This window comes from Scaptodrosophila lebanonensis, unplaced genomic scaffold (assembly GCF_003285725.1).
Source record: "Scaptodrosophila lebanonensis strain 11010-0011.00,11010-0021.00 unplaced genomic scaffold, SlebRS2 tig00000159-arrow-arrow-pilon, whole genome shotgun sequence".
Lineage (NCBI taxonomy): Eukaryota > Metazoa > Arthropoda > Insecta > Diptera > Drosophilidae > Scaptodrosophila > Scaptodrosophila lebanonensis.
In genome coordinates this window covers 1-15,766 of record NW_022060596.1, presented here as the reverse complement: position 1 = coordinate 15,766, position 15,766 = coordinate 1, and the positions used below count along the sequence as shown (strand labels likewise).

The 15,766-nt window shown below is 36.6% G+C and overlaps 3 protein-coding genes across 5 annotated transcripts; 2 read left to right on the top strand and 1 right to left on the bottom strand.

Annotated features, from left to right (window-relative positions):
• The first annotated feature begins 517 nt into the window (after positions 1–517).
• Positions 518–1,714, top strand: LOC115629609 (scoloptoxin SSD976-like). Of its 2 annotated transcripts, XM_030526106.1 has the most exons (4): positions 518–651; positions 715–1,109; positions 1,168–1,250; positions 1,384–1,616. In XM_030526106.1, exons 1-4 carry the CDS (start codon positions 532–534, stop codon positions 1,476–1,478), a joined length of 693 nt encoding a protein of 230 aa, XP_030381966.1. In that variant the 5' UTR covers positions 518–531; the 3' UTR covers positions 1,479–1,616. The 2 variants fall into 2 exon arrangements, with proteins under 2 accessions (XP_030381966.1, XP_030381965.1); XM_030526105.1 differs by having other exon boundaries at positions 1,168–1,714.
• A 938-nt stretch (positions 1,715–2,652) lies between these two features.
• Positions 2,653–3,503, top strand: LOC115629613 (ERI1 exoribonuclease 2-like). Of its 2 annotated transcripts, none has more exons than XM_030526110.1 (2): positions 2,653–2,710; positions 2,776–3,503. In XM_030526110.1, the coding sequence occupies exon 2, from the start codon at positions 2,795–2,797 to the stop codon at positions 3,464–3,466; it is 672 nt and encodes a 223-aa protein (XP_030381970.1). In that variant the 5' UTR covers positions 2,653–2,710; positions 2,776–2,794; the 3' UTR covers positions 3,467–3,503. The 2 variants fall into 2 exon arrangements, with proteins under 2 accessions (XP_030381970.1, XP_030381969.1); XM_030526109.1 differs by having other exon boundaries at positions 2,655–2,710; positions 2,771–3,503.
• A 9,849-nt stretch (positions 3,504–13,352) lies between these two features.
• On the bottom strand, positions 13,353–13,851 carry LOC115629628. Its single transcript, XM_030526129.1, has 2 exons — positions 13,547–13,851; positions 13,353–13,475 (listed from the first exon to the last, which is right to left on the bottom strand). The coding sequence occupies exons 1-2, from the start codon at positions 13,847–13,849 to the stop codon at positions 13,413–13,415; spliced, it is 366 nt and encodes a 121-aa protein (XP_030381989.1). The 5' UTR covers positions 13,850–13,851; the 3' UTR covers positions 13,353–13,412.
• Between the last annotated feature and the right edge of the window lie 1,915 nt (positions 13,852–15,766).

Sequence of the window (15,766 nt, the reverse complement as noted above, 5' to 3'; positions counted from 1 at the left end):
TTTTTTTTCAAAATTAAAAAACCGTAATACTTGTACACACAAAAATGTGATTTACCTCTTCAGTTGTCAACAATAAACTACTGATCTAAATTGGCTGATAATGCCAAGATATGATAAACATATGTGTAGCAATATAACGAGAAAAAATATCGATAATCGAATGTACACAGCCTGCGAAAATTCAAAATTGAACATTCACCTTTTCTTTTGAACAGACCTCGAATATTACAAAAGTACATTCGAATTTCTAGAGCGGGCTTTCCTGTCTATACTGAATCCATTCCACGTTGTACTGAAAATTGGAGCGCTTCATTCTGAAATTATTTAAATACGTTTTTACAAACTATTAACTATTTGGATCATATATCAATCACCATAGGAATGCTGTAATAAAATAATACATAGTGTTGCGAATTGGCAGCTATGTATAACGAATTGTTTCGTTCGATTCGTCTTGGATTATTATCGAAAAAACAGAGACCCCATTCAAATCTTCAGATGTAGTCATAAAAATTGTGACAGCAGTAGTTAATGGAGCGACTGTTCACTATTCTGGTTTTGGTGTTGGCACAGGGAGAATCGCAGAAAACAGACTTTTGCAATAAAAAGCTGTGCAAGGATGGTTTGAAGCACTTGGCTTGCGGAAATCAAGTAAGTTGTTCCTGTTTAGTTTTATTATATATTCTTAATGATGGCCGTAATTGTTATGTACAGGATTGGAATTGGGATGAATGTGGTGATGATCCGTATTTGGTGGCCATAACGGGCAGCACCAAGAAACTGATTTTGAAAGAACATAATGCGTATCGAAGCCTTGTTGGCAGCGGAAAGCTGCACGGATTACCTCCCGCAGGGTATATGTTGGCTCTGAAGTGGAATCCAGAGCTGGCCTTTATAGCTGAGGTTTTGGTAAAGCGCTGCTCCCTCGAAGACGTCAACAAGTGCCTTGCAACCGACAAATATTCGCACCCTGGCTATAACTCGGCGTACAACATATTTACTGGGGAGCAAGACGAAGTAAAAATTATACGTGCACAAATTAGGGCATGGTATTATCAGTATAGGTACACCACTATCGATAGTTTAGGTACTGGTAGGGGGCAGAAGGGGTAAGTGAGAGAAGAAAACTATTAACTCGTATCTTTATATTTAATTTACGAATGGCAGAAAGGAAATTGGACATTTTCTTCAACTGATATTTGGATACAACGACGCAGTCGGCTGTGCAATTGCCAGATACACTCAAGAGGGTAAGATTGTCCAGCTGATGTACTGTGTCTACGGTTGCAGCAGATATAAATGCCAACTTACTTATGAAGCTGCAAAGCGTGCCGGAAAGAATTGTTTATGGGGTGTACATAAAGACTACAACTTTTTATGCAGTTCAACGGATGAAGTTGAGGGCTGTGGTTACAAGAAACGCTGTAAAGGTGCTAAATCCTCTGATGAAATCGACATCGCCGAAATCGAAGAAATAAGAGCCGGCCTTGACAAATGCGAGTTGTTCCCAAGGCCAGCAACAAAGCGCCCCAAAAATAAACCCACAAGGAGGCCCAGGAAGAAACTTACGTGCATTATTGATATACTGGGTATTTGTGATGATGCACTTATATCTGTCGGTGACATCCTGGGCTCAATGTTTTGAGCATAGCAAATTATTTGTAAAAAAATAATTACAATACTAATTCAGAAGACCCCCAAATTTCAAATCGTATTTAAAAGTTTACAATATTACCTTAGGATGGGCGAATGTATGAAACTTACAGAAGGAGGCGAGGCAGGCCTTACAAGGTATATACATATATTCTTCATCAAGGTGACAAGCCGAGACATGTCCGCCTGTCCGTCCGTTTGTATGAACGCAAGAATCGCAGAAAGTGCAAGAGCTAGAATAACCAAACTTGGTATCCAGATTCTCCCTCGCTATTTGCGATTACCCGTAATTCTTGAAATTTTTATTTTAAATTCGGCAATTACACCTCTTCAGTGCTTATGTGCTTGTATGTTAAGTTTCATAATGATAGGCAAATTAGGAAAAAAAGCTGTTGGCATCAAAGTATCTCTGCACAAGCTCTGCCCGCAGCTGTTGTTTCTGCTTTGACTTGGGTACAGGGTATAGAGAATTGACTGGCAGGTACTTATTAGCGAGCTCTAGTGGCTTTTTCTTCTAAACTATACAGATCTCCACCTCCAGAGACTTGCGAGGAACAACGGAATGGTGAATCACACAGTCAGTTCATAAATAAATGAATATTGGGATTATCTTCAAATAATTTAAAGGAAGAAAGCTTTCATGATATCAATATTCAAAGCAACTAGTTTTAGATTTTCGATTTGACTTCCACACTCTGACGATCATAATCTGAATCTTGGCATTCGATATTTCATTGCATGAGCACCGCATCAAAGGTGGGAAAGAACGCTAAGAGCTGAAAAAATATTAGACATCGCTTATCAGTAAAAGACGGTAAGCAGGGGGCTACGAAAAGAACATCGAATCCTATAAGGATATGAAAGGGTCTGCTTTCAGGTGGTGCCACCTTGTTTTTGATTTGAATACATTTTCGAAGCACATAAGCGGCTTTTCCTTTAATTTCAATATCTTAGTTTGTTGTATTATTTAGCATAGAGACATCATTCACAGACTAGCATTCGTCAGAATCAGATCAAATTCTAGAAAATATTTTTTAAGGATTGAGCACACTCACAGGTAAGCGCAGAAAAAAATAAAAATAAAAAAGAGAGGAGAAATATGTACATAAAATTCAAGTCCAGGATATCCAAGAAGCTAGCAATGCAGCCATTTTCTTATCTTATTTCGGTTGACTTTGAGGCTACCTGCTGGGAGAACCAACCAGCCCCGCAGTACCGCATGTCGGAGATTATTGAATTTCCAGCGGTTCTCATGAACATGAAGACTGGGATGATCGAGGCCGAGTTCCACAAATATGTGATGCCGGTGGAGTCGCCAAAGCTCAGCAGCTACTGTACTCAGTTGACGGGCATACAACAGCATACCGTTGACAATGGGGTGTTGCTCAAGGTTGCTCTTATGATGTTCCATGAATGGCTGCGTAGGGAGCTGGGCGCAAGGAACTTGTGTCTTCCGAAGATGCGCAGGGAGAACGTTGTGGGTAATTGTGCCCTCGTTACCTGGACAGATTGGGACTTTGGCATCTGCTTGTCCAAGGAGTGCATTCGCAAGGACATGCAGAAGCCATCCTATTTCGATCAGTGGATCGATGCCCGTGCCATCTATAGGAACTACTACAGCTACCGGCCATCTAGCTTCACCGATGCCCTCACCCATGTTGGACTCCCATTATTGGGACGCTTACACTCCGGCATTGATGATGCCAAGAATCTGTGTGCTCTTATGTGCAAAATGAGGCGCGATGGCGCTAAGTTCTCCATTACCAAGGATCTGACTCCAAATCAGATGCTTAACTCCCATTGTGTGTTGTAAACAAAACAGCATACTCATAAACATATATTATAAATAACTCAATTAGTGTTATATTTTTCAAAACACGTAAACGATTTTGTGCGAGGAAGAAACATGTAAACCTCACAGACATACAATTATACTGTTATGAGTCATCTCATCAATATTATCTTGAGGTCAGTTGTATTTGTATATACTTGACAAGTGAATGGAAAAAACTGGAGAAATTACACTTCGGGGTTGCCTTCATGTGCTGTCTAAAATTCTTCCAATTCCTTTTCTAGTTATTACTTTACACGATAAGTAGACAATTTAACGAGCTCTCTGTGGGACTGACTGTAAGTAATGTTGAAGATTTAGAACACCAGATACTTACTGAAAAATTTAGTTTTTGTCATGCCTAACAATATTACAATATTTATATGGATCGGATAAGCCGACTCTATTTGGGACATGCTGCCAGATCTCATGTTTTTCATTTGTCTTACAAGGAGAATGAAGAACTTGGAAATAGCAGCTTCTTAGTTAATTAGAAGCAACTAGCTATCATGTTTCAATTGCTTTGTTGAACTCATAAAAATTTCAATTTTGAACTTGCACTGAATTTTGAAAAATTCATCCAGAAAACACACACGTAGGTTTTAATCAAGTTGGGATAAGACCGGAAAGCTGATGATAACGAGTTTACCAACCGATACAAGTTGAAGCTAAAAGCAACGTTTTAGGTTTGACTTTCCAGTCCTTTAGAAACATGCACGTTCATATTTCGTAGCATACGAGCAGCAATGAACATTGATGGAAGATGGAAGCATTGGCAGCAATTCATAAAGTTTGGGGGCGCCAATGGTAAGTGCAGCAAATGCAGCTGCCTCCGCCAACGACAACAATTCACCGAGTCTTGCCAATCACTTCTCCCCCGTATGAGTCCTACACACCCACATACACACACCCAGATTCAATCAGGCTCAGGCAAAGTGCTGCGCTTGCGACTCGAATCTCAAACCAAAACTTAAACCCTAATGGCGGCCCATTTTCAATGCTGTTCGACCAAGTTGCACAACCGAAAAGCTGCCGCACTCACAGAATACTCGGCACAGACACACACACACACACACACACATATGGACTTACCACACACACGTGCATGACTGTATGTTTGTATGAATATATGCATGTGGCACATAACAATTGCATGCAAAGCGAGGCTGTAAAAAAAAAATACAGAAACCAGAATGCTATTAAATACACAAGGGAAGCTACTTTTAACCCAAATCTGCGGGCATAAAAGCCAGCCGCGACCGAAAGCACCACCACATACACAAGTATTGCTCCCATACACAGGCACACACACACACACACACATACACATGCATACAAACAAATGCAGCACGGCGGTCACGTGGAGCGCTGCCAAAGGCGAACACGACAGCGGACACTTGTCTGACAATAGCAGCCAGGCAGGCAGGCGTCTAAGCTAACGACACATTCACACACACACACTCAAATATACTCAAGCACATTCACATACGTACACTCGGAAAAATAGATTTCTAAATCTTAATACTTCAATTCTTGTATATCACTGAATGGCGATATCCTTTTATAACGAGCTACTATATTACTAAGCTAGGGCTTTAAATGTTTCGAATTTTGAATAAATGAAAACTGACCCAGCAGTACGGCATACCGGTCCAAAACCGGTGAGTATACCAGTCCGCATCGCACCAGCACCAGTCCGCACTCATGCCATGTCTCCCTTCGTTTTTACACACGATGTCAAAGGAAGCGGACAATTGTCCCCGTCTCGTCAACATCGGACTGGCAAATGGACCCGTCCCTTTTTATAACGAGTGGACTACCCAATGGACTGGTCCGTGACTACCCCATTTGGGTATAGCTCTGCCAGACAGATAAATCAATACATAAATTCATTATAATTCGGTTTATTGTATACATATTAATTACATAATATCTTAAACAAATATGTACAAATATTAACATTCATATTAATTATTTATTTGAAATTTTTTCCTCCTGCACAATAGATTTTCAAGCAATTCTGAAATTGTAAATTTATTTCATTTCATGTATAACATTTATATGTATAAATACTATATTCTTACCATTTTATATGTTGCACTTTTTATACTCTGTACATGAAATGTACAGAAGTATGTATATTAGGTTTGCGGGAGCTGAAAAATTTAACAGGCAGAAGGAGGCGTGGCAGACCCCACAAAGTATATATATTCTTGATCAGCATGACGAGACGAGTCGATCTAGCCCTGTCTGTCTGTCTGTCCGTCCGTATGAACACCTGGATCTCAGAGACTATAAGAGATAGAGACACCAAATTTTGCACAAAGATGCCTTATTCTATACGAGTTTGTTTTAGAGAGAACAAAGTAGCGAGACTTGTCTAATATTTGTTATTGTTACTTGACGACGAACACAGGGCAACGAAAGACGAGGCAATATTTTTTCGTAATTCTGTTTTGTGTCGATGTCCTACTGGTGTGGCGCTGCCTTTGCAAAGGGACCGGTGCTGACGTCCACATTGTGACGTATACTTTTTTATTTCGAGTGTACGACACTCACACGGCACTTTGAAACCGCCTGCTCGTATTTTGGCTGCCGGCATTCACAAGCTCCTTCTCTCATGCTGTCCCGGTCTTTAGTTCTGCTTCTCGGCGTGATTAAGCTGCAATTTTTATACAATATTTACATATGCGTTGGCCATAGTTGGGGGCAGAGGGTGGCCCGCTGGCTCAAGCGCGAGGGTGGCTGGAATTGGGGCTGCCTCGATGCCCCGAACGGGACGTTGGAAGTGCAGAGTATGGCCTGCCAATAATGACATTCATGCATAGTTGCAAATGCCGCTCGGTAGTCTGTAGCTGGCGCTGCTATATAATACAGATATTACAATATGCGGATTATTAGGCATTATGCATGTGTGTCTATCTGCTGTCTCCCCATATGAATGAGTGTATGAGTGTGCGAATGGGAATGTGTGAATGTGTTATTGTGCTAACAATTTCTATTCATAAAAATGTGTGTTCTATGCAAGTTTATATTGTGCAGTGGCATTTCATTTGACTGGCACGGGCTTTACGCCGGATTTGTGAGTACGTGTGAGGCGTGTGTGTTGGGTGCCAAGGCTTTTTTAATTGTGGTCGAATTGAGAGCTGTCAATCATTAGTTAGCCATTTGTTTGGAATCCGCAATAAGAAAGAAAGAGCCGAGCCATAAGTGAGCACTTAAATAAGAGTTTACGCGATAGTTATACAAGTATATGCATACATATAGCTTATACATATATGTTTGAGCCCCTTGCTAAATAAATTAAGTCAATGTTTACTATAAATAAGAATTATTGCGATATTTAATATTACCTTAAAATGGCATTTTATTTTGTAAGAATAACATGTGATCCAATCAGCTCCAAAAATTCTTTCTTAAAATTCTATTGCTCCTAAATCATGTATTATGTGAAACCAATGCTAAGAAATTCAAATGCAAGAAACCAATAGTAATTATGCAGGACTAGTGGTTGAGAGTAGAAACGCGTAGCATCAGAGGCTTTGAACTTTCTAACTTTCTTGACTCAACATCTTCGTGAATAGTGTTTCATTAACACTGTTTTCATTATATGGCTTTCTTTGCTGCTACTTTTTAATGTGTTGTCTGTTTATCATCGCATGCATATAAATATGTATTGAAATATATAGTAATTTAATAGAAGAGAGCATACTTTTCGTTTCTCTCTAAGGACATCGTGAACACGTTAATTGTATTTCAGTCAAATCTGCTTACAGGCGAAACAAACACACACACAACCACATGTCGTGGCAGTCCCAGTCGCAGTCGCAATGAAATGAACAATTATTTTTCGCACTAAGCCTTTTATTACAACTGGGCCATTTGATCACTGGCTGTTTCAATCAGGCCTCGCTAGCACTTCAGTCAACTCAACACAATTCAACTCAGCTCAATGCATTTATTTGTTTTCACATTTTTTCACTTAAGCGCTTAAGTGCCCGCCAAATGCGATAATCAACAATAAATTACATTTGCAATAAAACCCATTTAAAAACAGAACAGAGAACCAAATAAAACATGCAAACATTAAAATGGGCAGAATACAATAAAAGAAAAAATTGATATATCATTAAACAAATGAAAAGTGGCAACAAATAAAACAGTGTCGTTATTAATTAAGTGGCATTAACTGCAAATGCTGCATCGACCAATTCGCATGCAAAATGACCAACAGCTATAGCAATGGCAATGGCAACAACAACAACAACAACAATAAAAATACTCGTAACAACAACATCGCGCATCACTGACACTGAAAACAACAAATATAACGCGGGGGGTGCCTACAAGAGCAACCTGCAATCACATTTCATTAGATTTAATTGAAAATTTCTTTGTGCAACCGCAACAGCAACAGGCAAATCGATTCGAATCGAATCGAATATAATCGTCCCAAACCAATCCGAATTAAACTAAATGGGGGGCGCCTGCCGCATCCCGTATCAATCGGCATTGGATAAAACCCCAAAGCTGTGGCCGGACTGGAGCCTGGCGTTTCATAGTTAGATGACTATTTGGGACAGTTTTTGTTGCCGCATTGGCATTTGACAGTTTAAAAAAATGTGCTTGGTGCCACAAATTTGATTTGATTTTAATTTGAAATTGCCATAGAAACCTAACGAAACGAATACTTAACGCCCTTTGCCTGTGGCAATTGTTAGAGACTGTCAACGATTGGTTGCTGTTGTTGCTCTTACCATTACTGCGGCTTTTGGTTCAGTCATATGCAGTAATTGCCACTTGCATTGGTGTCAATCTATGATATGAAAAGCAATTTGCAGTTAATTAGCACAATAGATCGAAATTGAACCCAGCTTGAAAGCCCACACAGTGCTGTGCTGTCTGAAAACTTAAACAGACAAATAAAGGCATTGTGTGATTGAAAATCTAATCTCAATACTACAGCATTGGATAACAGCAGTGTGCTTGTGCTAGTTTTAACGAGACTGAATTCATTTTTTTAGTATGAGTGAGTAAGAGAGACCTAGTTCACTAATAAAATTAGCAAGTATATGTATTTTCCTAGCGAAGCAAGCTTCAATTGTTTTAGATTAAAAACCAATTCACGATTTAACAGTTTGTTAATTGGATTATAATAAGATAAATATGGTTGCTGTCTTAAGCACTATTTATTGAAAAATTCCTAATATCAAATTTCAACGAAAATGAAACCCATTCCTTGTCATTCCTTGAGCTGGATTGTAGCCAGCCATCTACAAGTAATATTTTCTTCAAAAAACGTTTGAATATCCCTGATGGAATAATAGAAGAAGAATATAAACTTTTTTAAACACACTTGCATTGTTAATCTGTTAATCAAGTCACAAACTGTTTATTTTTGTTGTATTAGGCATCATGCTGAGAATGAAGGCAACTTTTGTTTTAAATCAAATTTCTCTTAACTCTATTCGCTCGAAGCATTTAGAAGCATGTTATTTAAATTGGTTGCTGTTTCGAATACTTGAACTAAGCATGCGAGTACATATTAATTATATTACTGAGCAATATTACTTCACCTTGCCACACAACATTTAAAGCATTCGAACAAAACATACTATATACATACAAGTATGTAGGTAAGTAATTTATTAAAATGTGCAAATAGCAAATCTTTACGAAACTTTTTAAAATGTATATCGAAGTAACATGACATTTAACCCGAAGCTGACAGACGACAGAATTGATATTAGTACAGAAATCTTGACATCATTAAGCCAGGTCTAAAGAATTTGTTCGGCAACATGACAGATTTCATTTAATTTTTAATTTGAGATGGGATGATGAAACATCTGTAAAATATTTGAAGAGGGTTGAGAATTTGTGAAAACTCTTGTCCAACATTGCGTTCGAGCCATACATATTTTATAAAGCCTTACTACTAGTATTAAGCTGTTTTGTTCGCCATAATTATTCGCAATTTAGTGAACATGTAAAGATGCCTTCATTTTAAAATTACTTATAAGGCACAACAAGAGCATTAATCAGCATTGTGCAAAGGTAATCACGTGTCAGAATCCATAATTGGTTGACACCGCTTATTCAGACATCAAATTGAAGTGACTCGAAATTAACAGGAGCAGGCTATTTTTTGGTAGTGCCACATATTAATGGGTAAATCTTTTCTTGACATCCCGTCAGAATTTATTGACATTCGAATAGATAGTAGTTGAGTAATCGTACACTGTGTGTGTGCCAGGGACCGCAAATAATGATTTTTTTTTAAACGAAAAAATCATTCACTTATAGTAACTTTGAGAAATCGAGGAATTTACCAATATCCTTTTTATAGGATGATAACATCACGTTTTAAAAATTGTATTTCCTATTCATTCTCTCAAAAATTAATGATTCATTTTAAGTTTTAATAACAATAATAACTAATAAAATAATAATTGTTGTTTAAGTTTTATTTTATTTTATAAAAAAAAAAAAAATTTGTAATTGTCATAACGAATAAATTGATATTAAAAAAATTTACATTATTTTGTAGCCACGATTTATTGAATTCAGCCATTTTAGACAGTTTATAATCTGTAATATAAGATACTTATAGTTGACCAACTAGATAACACCAAATTCAAAATGATATTGAGCTAAAATACACAAAATAAGAATTAGTGTCATAAACATAACAGTGTGTTTAATAAACAGCAAAATTTTCCTATTTACGGCTAACCTTACGGCTAACTGTTGCAACGTTTTCTCGTATCTAAAAATTCAATATTGGACAGTCAATAAAGAAATTCCGATTCCATTTCTATTGAAATATCTGTCACTGCAGATTTTGCATTGCAAAACAATTTTGACTTGAAAAAAATAATATGCGCCCACCACTATGGTATTGAAAAGGTGAGTAGTTCAGATTCTCAATGAACTCCATAAGCTCTTATTGCCTTGTTAAATAATTATAGCAATTCAATAATAAAGGCTGTCCTTTTCATTGCATAATCGTCTTAATATTTCATAATTTTGTTTAATTTTCAGTCCATTTTCAGTCACACAAACACGCACACATGCCAGGCACCAAGCAATAAGTACAAGTATAATCTACTATCGAGCCAAAAACATCAATCTATTTGCAATTCCAACACAATTAGCACGCAGATAAAGGCCTATATGTACTATGTACAAAACACAGCAGCAATAATACGTAATAGCTACAACAACAACAATTGCAAACTGGCAAGTCAGGCACAATCTCTATATAGGATTATGTATATATTTGTGCGTGTGTGTGTGTGTGTGTGTGTGCGACAAACATTTGTAATGGCAAACATAAATAAAACAATGCAAATTCGATGGAAACGGCAGAGACAAGTTAACTAGATAGATGAATGACTAGACGGATGACCATTGCTGCTATTGTTCTTGCTGTTGTTGATGGTGCCTGTGGTAGCCATCCTGCTGATGCTGTTACTAACTGGTTTGACACCAGGACGAGGTGAAGCGAAAAAGCCACAAACGGGCGCGCAAATCGAGATATGCAATTACAATTAACGTATATTTTAGGGGTTTGTCCGCCTCGCCGCTCGTCCGTTTGCTAAATGCACTGACATATTGATTATGCGATTCTCCCTCTGCCTCTGAGTGGACGTGCGTATGGGCGGAACACATTTATCATACGCACTGTATGCTAGCGGCCAGCCTAGTCGAAAATCTGCCATACGCCGCCCAGGCGATTGTCAGCTGCTACCGTCCGTTGCTGCTGCTGCTGCTGCCTGAGGCAACCTGACTCCATCTACATCAACAACTCAGCAGCACACCTCCTCCATCCCCACCCCCTGGAGGGCAACACTGTTATAATTTAGCCTGCAACTGTTATTTAAAATTAATTTATGCATTAGTAGAACGCTTAAATTAATCAGTAAATTGCATGCTGCATATCAAAAGCGTCATATGGCGCCCTAACATGCATCCGGTCCAGCTTAGCAAGGATTTATATATCCATATACTCGTGTGTATGTACATATGTATAGTATATATGTGCATGTGTATTTACATACAAGTATATGCTTAAAACATTCTGTGTGCTGAGCATCGTGTGACATTTCAAATAAATTAAAATACACATTTTAATCATGTGGTAAAGGGCCTCAAAAACTACAGCAGTACGTTTACACAAAATAATTAATATTTGAAAATAATGACTACCTATGTACAACTTCTACAAATTAAACAATAAAAACCAAAGTAACTGAAACTTTTATTTTTCATCCCTAATAACTAGTTTTTTTTCAAACCAAATACAAAAGAGAAAGATATAGTCGTGCAAGCGCACTTATATGCGCCCATAGCAGAAACAAAGTTTTTTTCAGTGCCCGAAGTTTTACTAAAATCGGCTCACTATATCATATAGCTATCATAGGAAGGATCGGTGCAAAATTTAATTTTTGGGCCAAAAACTTGTTTGCTTATTACAATATCGTGTCCAAATTTGTTGTTTGTATGTATAGTGCCTTGCCACATATATCATGTAGCTGCCGAATACACTAATATTTCTATAGTTCGTTTAGGCTTCACTGATCATTCGATCTGTTGGGAAAGTTTGAGAGTAACTGAAGTTTTTACATTTAGCATTGCCCTTAACATGGCTTGATTAAGCCATGCAGCTTCAGCTCTGCTTACGAGTAAGATCAAAATGTTAAGGGGAACTGCTATGATAAGCAATTGACTGCAGTTCGGGTTTGACATGCACTGCTGGAAGGCGAGTTTAGAGCTCGCTGTTAACATTGCCTGATTAAGCTTAACAGTTTGACAAGTGCTGCGACTGCTGAACCGCCCGCAGATGCAGAGTTTGAGGGAAACTGTAATGTTCATTTTTCGACGCGAAACAAAAACAGAATTAAAAGAAACACAAGTCAAATTTTTTTCTGAAGCATTCAAATACATGTTTTTCTCATAGATCTAATTATATTTATATTTTATTTTAACATTTATTTATTTTTAAGTAAGTAAGCAAGATCGAAAATCCGAAAAACCAATATTCAATAATATTATACATAATTATTAATTTATTTACATAAGGGGTGGTATTAGTACATTTCATCTGATATATGAACCATATGAACGTAACGATCAATCGATCATAAGTATAAAATTAAAATAGAAATAGCTTCATTTGAACTGGAGAATACCTGTTTTAATCAATTATATCTTTTGATATAATAACAGACAGGGTCATATCAACTTAAAATGATACACAAGTATTATATTTTCAAATCACATGTTCTGCAAAAAGTAATGAAACTGAAAAATCGCCATTCTAAGGGTTTTACAAATATTGGCCTTGCCTTAAATGTACTTTATCGATATTATTTATATGTAGAGTACATATGTACTTGTATAAAAAGTAGTGAACTTATCATTATCAACAAACTTAAAATATTGGAAAGTACATTTTGGTAATGGTCAAAGGAATGATATGAAAACTAAAAAAAATAAAAAACTTCATTATACGTATTCACATTCCCTTCGCAGACTTTGTATTTAGGAAATATCGATGTCGTATTGTGACCATAAAGCATCGTCTAAATATCGTCTATCAACTTAAAATGATTCACAAGTATTATATTTTCAAATCATATGTTCTGCAAAAAGTAATGAAACTGAAAAATCGCCATCCTAAGGGGTTTACAAATATTGGCCTTGCCTTAAATGTACTTTATCGATATTATTTATACATAGAGTACATATATACTTGTATATGTATAAAAAGTGAACTTATCATTCTTAACAACAAACTTAAAATATTGGAAAGTACATTTTGGTAATGTACTAGTCAAAGGATTGGTATGAAAACTAAACATTCCCTTCGCAGACTTTGTATTTAGGAAATATCGATGTCGTATTGTCACCATAAAGCATCGTCTTAATATAAAAGAACACCATTTGTCTGATTTAATTCAATGTACTTTGAATCAATTTGTTGTAACTAAATAAAAAAGGAGAAAAGAAGGTATAAGTTCTTAAACAAGATAACAAAACATCATTTCTTTGACTCACTTCGGCCGGTTTTAGTTTAAATGCGATTAACAATTTTAACGGCTTTTGCACACTCAGATCTCTAACAGAGTGCAGTATTTTAGTCACTTCAAGAATAAAACTAACATCAAGAAAAATAATTCTCTTTATCATCATACATTCCAGTTGCGGATTAGCTTGTATTATTTTATAGAGTTGTATGATGATGATATTATCCACGACACCTTCCAAGGCGACCAGAAGTTTTCTTAGCTCCGTAAGTTGACTTATCAATTCCAAAGATCCGACATCAATTCGACACGTCAAATGTTTTAGGGATTTCATTCTGGCAATGATTTTGGCGGATTGAAGTTTAACAAGAAACGGAACACAGAGGTCAAGCATTTCTATTTGTGCTAGTTTTTCAGATCTGATTTCTGGCAGAAAATGTAAAATATGGCCTGGGTGTCCAGTGATACATAAATTTTTCAATTTTGGTAAGCGGGCAAAAGGGGTGTACTTGTATGCGTTACTTATGTGTATTATCAGATGTTCTACATTAGGACAATGTTTTTCAATGCCATCCAATTTTGTTTTGGGTCCAAAAAAGATATCATATAAAGATAAAACTTGAAGATTTTTATTTGATTTGCAGCATTCGATCAAATCTTCAGCTTCTATTCCTGAGGTCGTTTCAAACGTTTCAAGGTGTGTTAAGAATCGGATGTTCTCCGTGCCATCAACACCTGAAAAATAATTTGAGAATTGGTATTTGGAGAAAAGTATGCATTATATACATACATATGTACATAAACATGCGTATGTGTGTATATACTTGCTTATATACTACGACAATGAAGCGGGTTTACAATAGAACTGATTTAATCCGCGACTTTCAGCAATTCTTTACTGCACGACTGCCCTTTAACGCATCTCGTTCATACATACATTTGTATGTATGTACGTGTGTATGCATGCAAGCATGAACATACATATATATTGACATATATACATATATACATAACATCTTATACATATACATCTGTATATTGTAAATTGTTACAAGATTTTGTAATGACAAAACAGTCCAATATACACACACATACATATGTACATACATAAGTATGAACTCATATGTTATCGATGGGATTTTCAAATAGATATAATACAGTAATTTAAATATTACTTGCCAGCAATACGCAAGACTCTCAAATCCGGTAAGTTTCTAGCAGCGTATATAATTGAGCTATACGATGCAGCACATTTGTCGGTATCGGGGATCTTTACAAACTCTAACTTCTTTAGGTTGGTCATGTGTCCTATGTTGTCGACAAGCATGTCTAATAATGAATAATTGGGAGCGTTCATCTCGTGGTGAACACATAATTCCCTACAACTAGCTATAGACACAAGACATGCTTCAACACTGATCTTATAAGTGTTCAAATACTTGTGCTTTTTTTGCGACCTCCTGACCATTTGGCGTAGTCTCGTGCAAACTTGCGATAATTTGTAAAGATTTTCGTCACTCAAATAGCTCATTACGAGAAGCAGACTGTATTCATCCAGGTCTAAAAGAGAAATTTCACTCATTTCAAAGACCACGTGTTTTCTTTCTCTCTCTGTACGCAAAACACTTCCTAAAACGACCCGTTCAATGAGACAGCCGACGACAAACTGAAAGAATTGTAAAACATCGATTTTTTTTGCCATCGTCGATGTTTGGATAAACAGTACTCGACTTCTTCCGATGTTTTTTTGAGGGCGATCATCGATGTTTAGGCGTGAACATCGAAAAATTCATTTTAAAAGAAATTTAAAAGCAAACGGAATCTTGTTGGAGACTCAAGAGTTAAATATAATATAAATATAAATTTCACATAAATACCGAAAAATAAATAAATCGATGCATCTATTTTGTGTCGCGATATATCGAAGTACAATCGATGGCACTTAACGATAGATCGACTGCATTTTAGGATTGTAAATCAATTCCAAATCATCGATGTTTTACACAATCGCTCTAGTGCCGTCAATTGTAGTTGAATAAATCACCACGAAGTAGTAATGCATCGATTTTATTGTTTTGTATGACTGAACCCTAAAATACCAAGTATTCAAAAAAATAACCTAATATTTCCCATTCTGGCGATCATATTAATAATCTTATTTATAATTTTCAACTTTTTTTTCTTTTTGCTTTTTTACAGCTTTATTGACCGTATGTTGAATATAAATTAATCAGCCAGCCGCTGTTTCATA

What these genes read in the sequence shown, in the direction of transcription:
- LOC115629613 (XM_030526110.1), top strand. Translation starts at nt 2,795, where the DNA reads ATGCAGCCATTTTCTTATCTTATTTCGGTTGACTTTGAGGCTACCTGC.
- LOC115629609 (XM_030526105.1), top strand. Translation starts at nt 532, where the DNA reads ATGGAGCGACTGTTCACTATTCTGGTTTTGGTGTTGGCACAGGGAGAA. An exon ending in ACTTGGCTTGCGGAAATCAA is followed by an intron (nt 652 to 714) that starts GTAAGTTGTTCC and finishes TGTTATGTACAG; the next exon opens with GATTGGAATTGGGATGAATG. An exon ending in ACTGGTAGGGGGCAGAAGGG is followed by an intron (nt 1,110 to 1,167) that starts GTAAGTGAGAGA and finishes TACGAATGGCAG; the next exon opens with AAAGGAAATTGGACATTTTC.
- LOC115629628 (XM_030526129.1), bottom strand. Translation starts at nt 13,849, where the DNA reads ATGAAATCCCTAAAACATTTGACGTGTCGAATTGATGTCGGATCTTTG. An exon ending in TTAAACTAAAACCGGCCGAA is followed by an intron (nt 13,476 to 13,546) that starts GTGAGTCAAAGA and finishes TTTTTTATTTAG; the next exon opens with TTACAACAAATTGATTCAAA.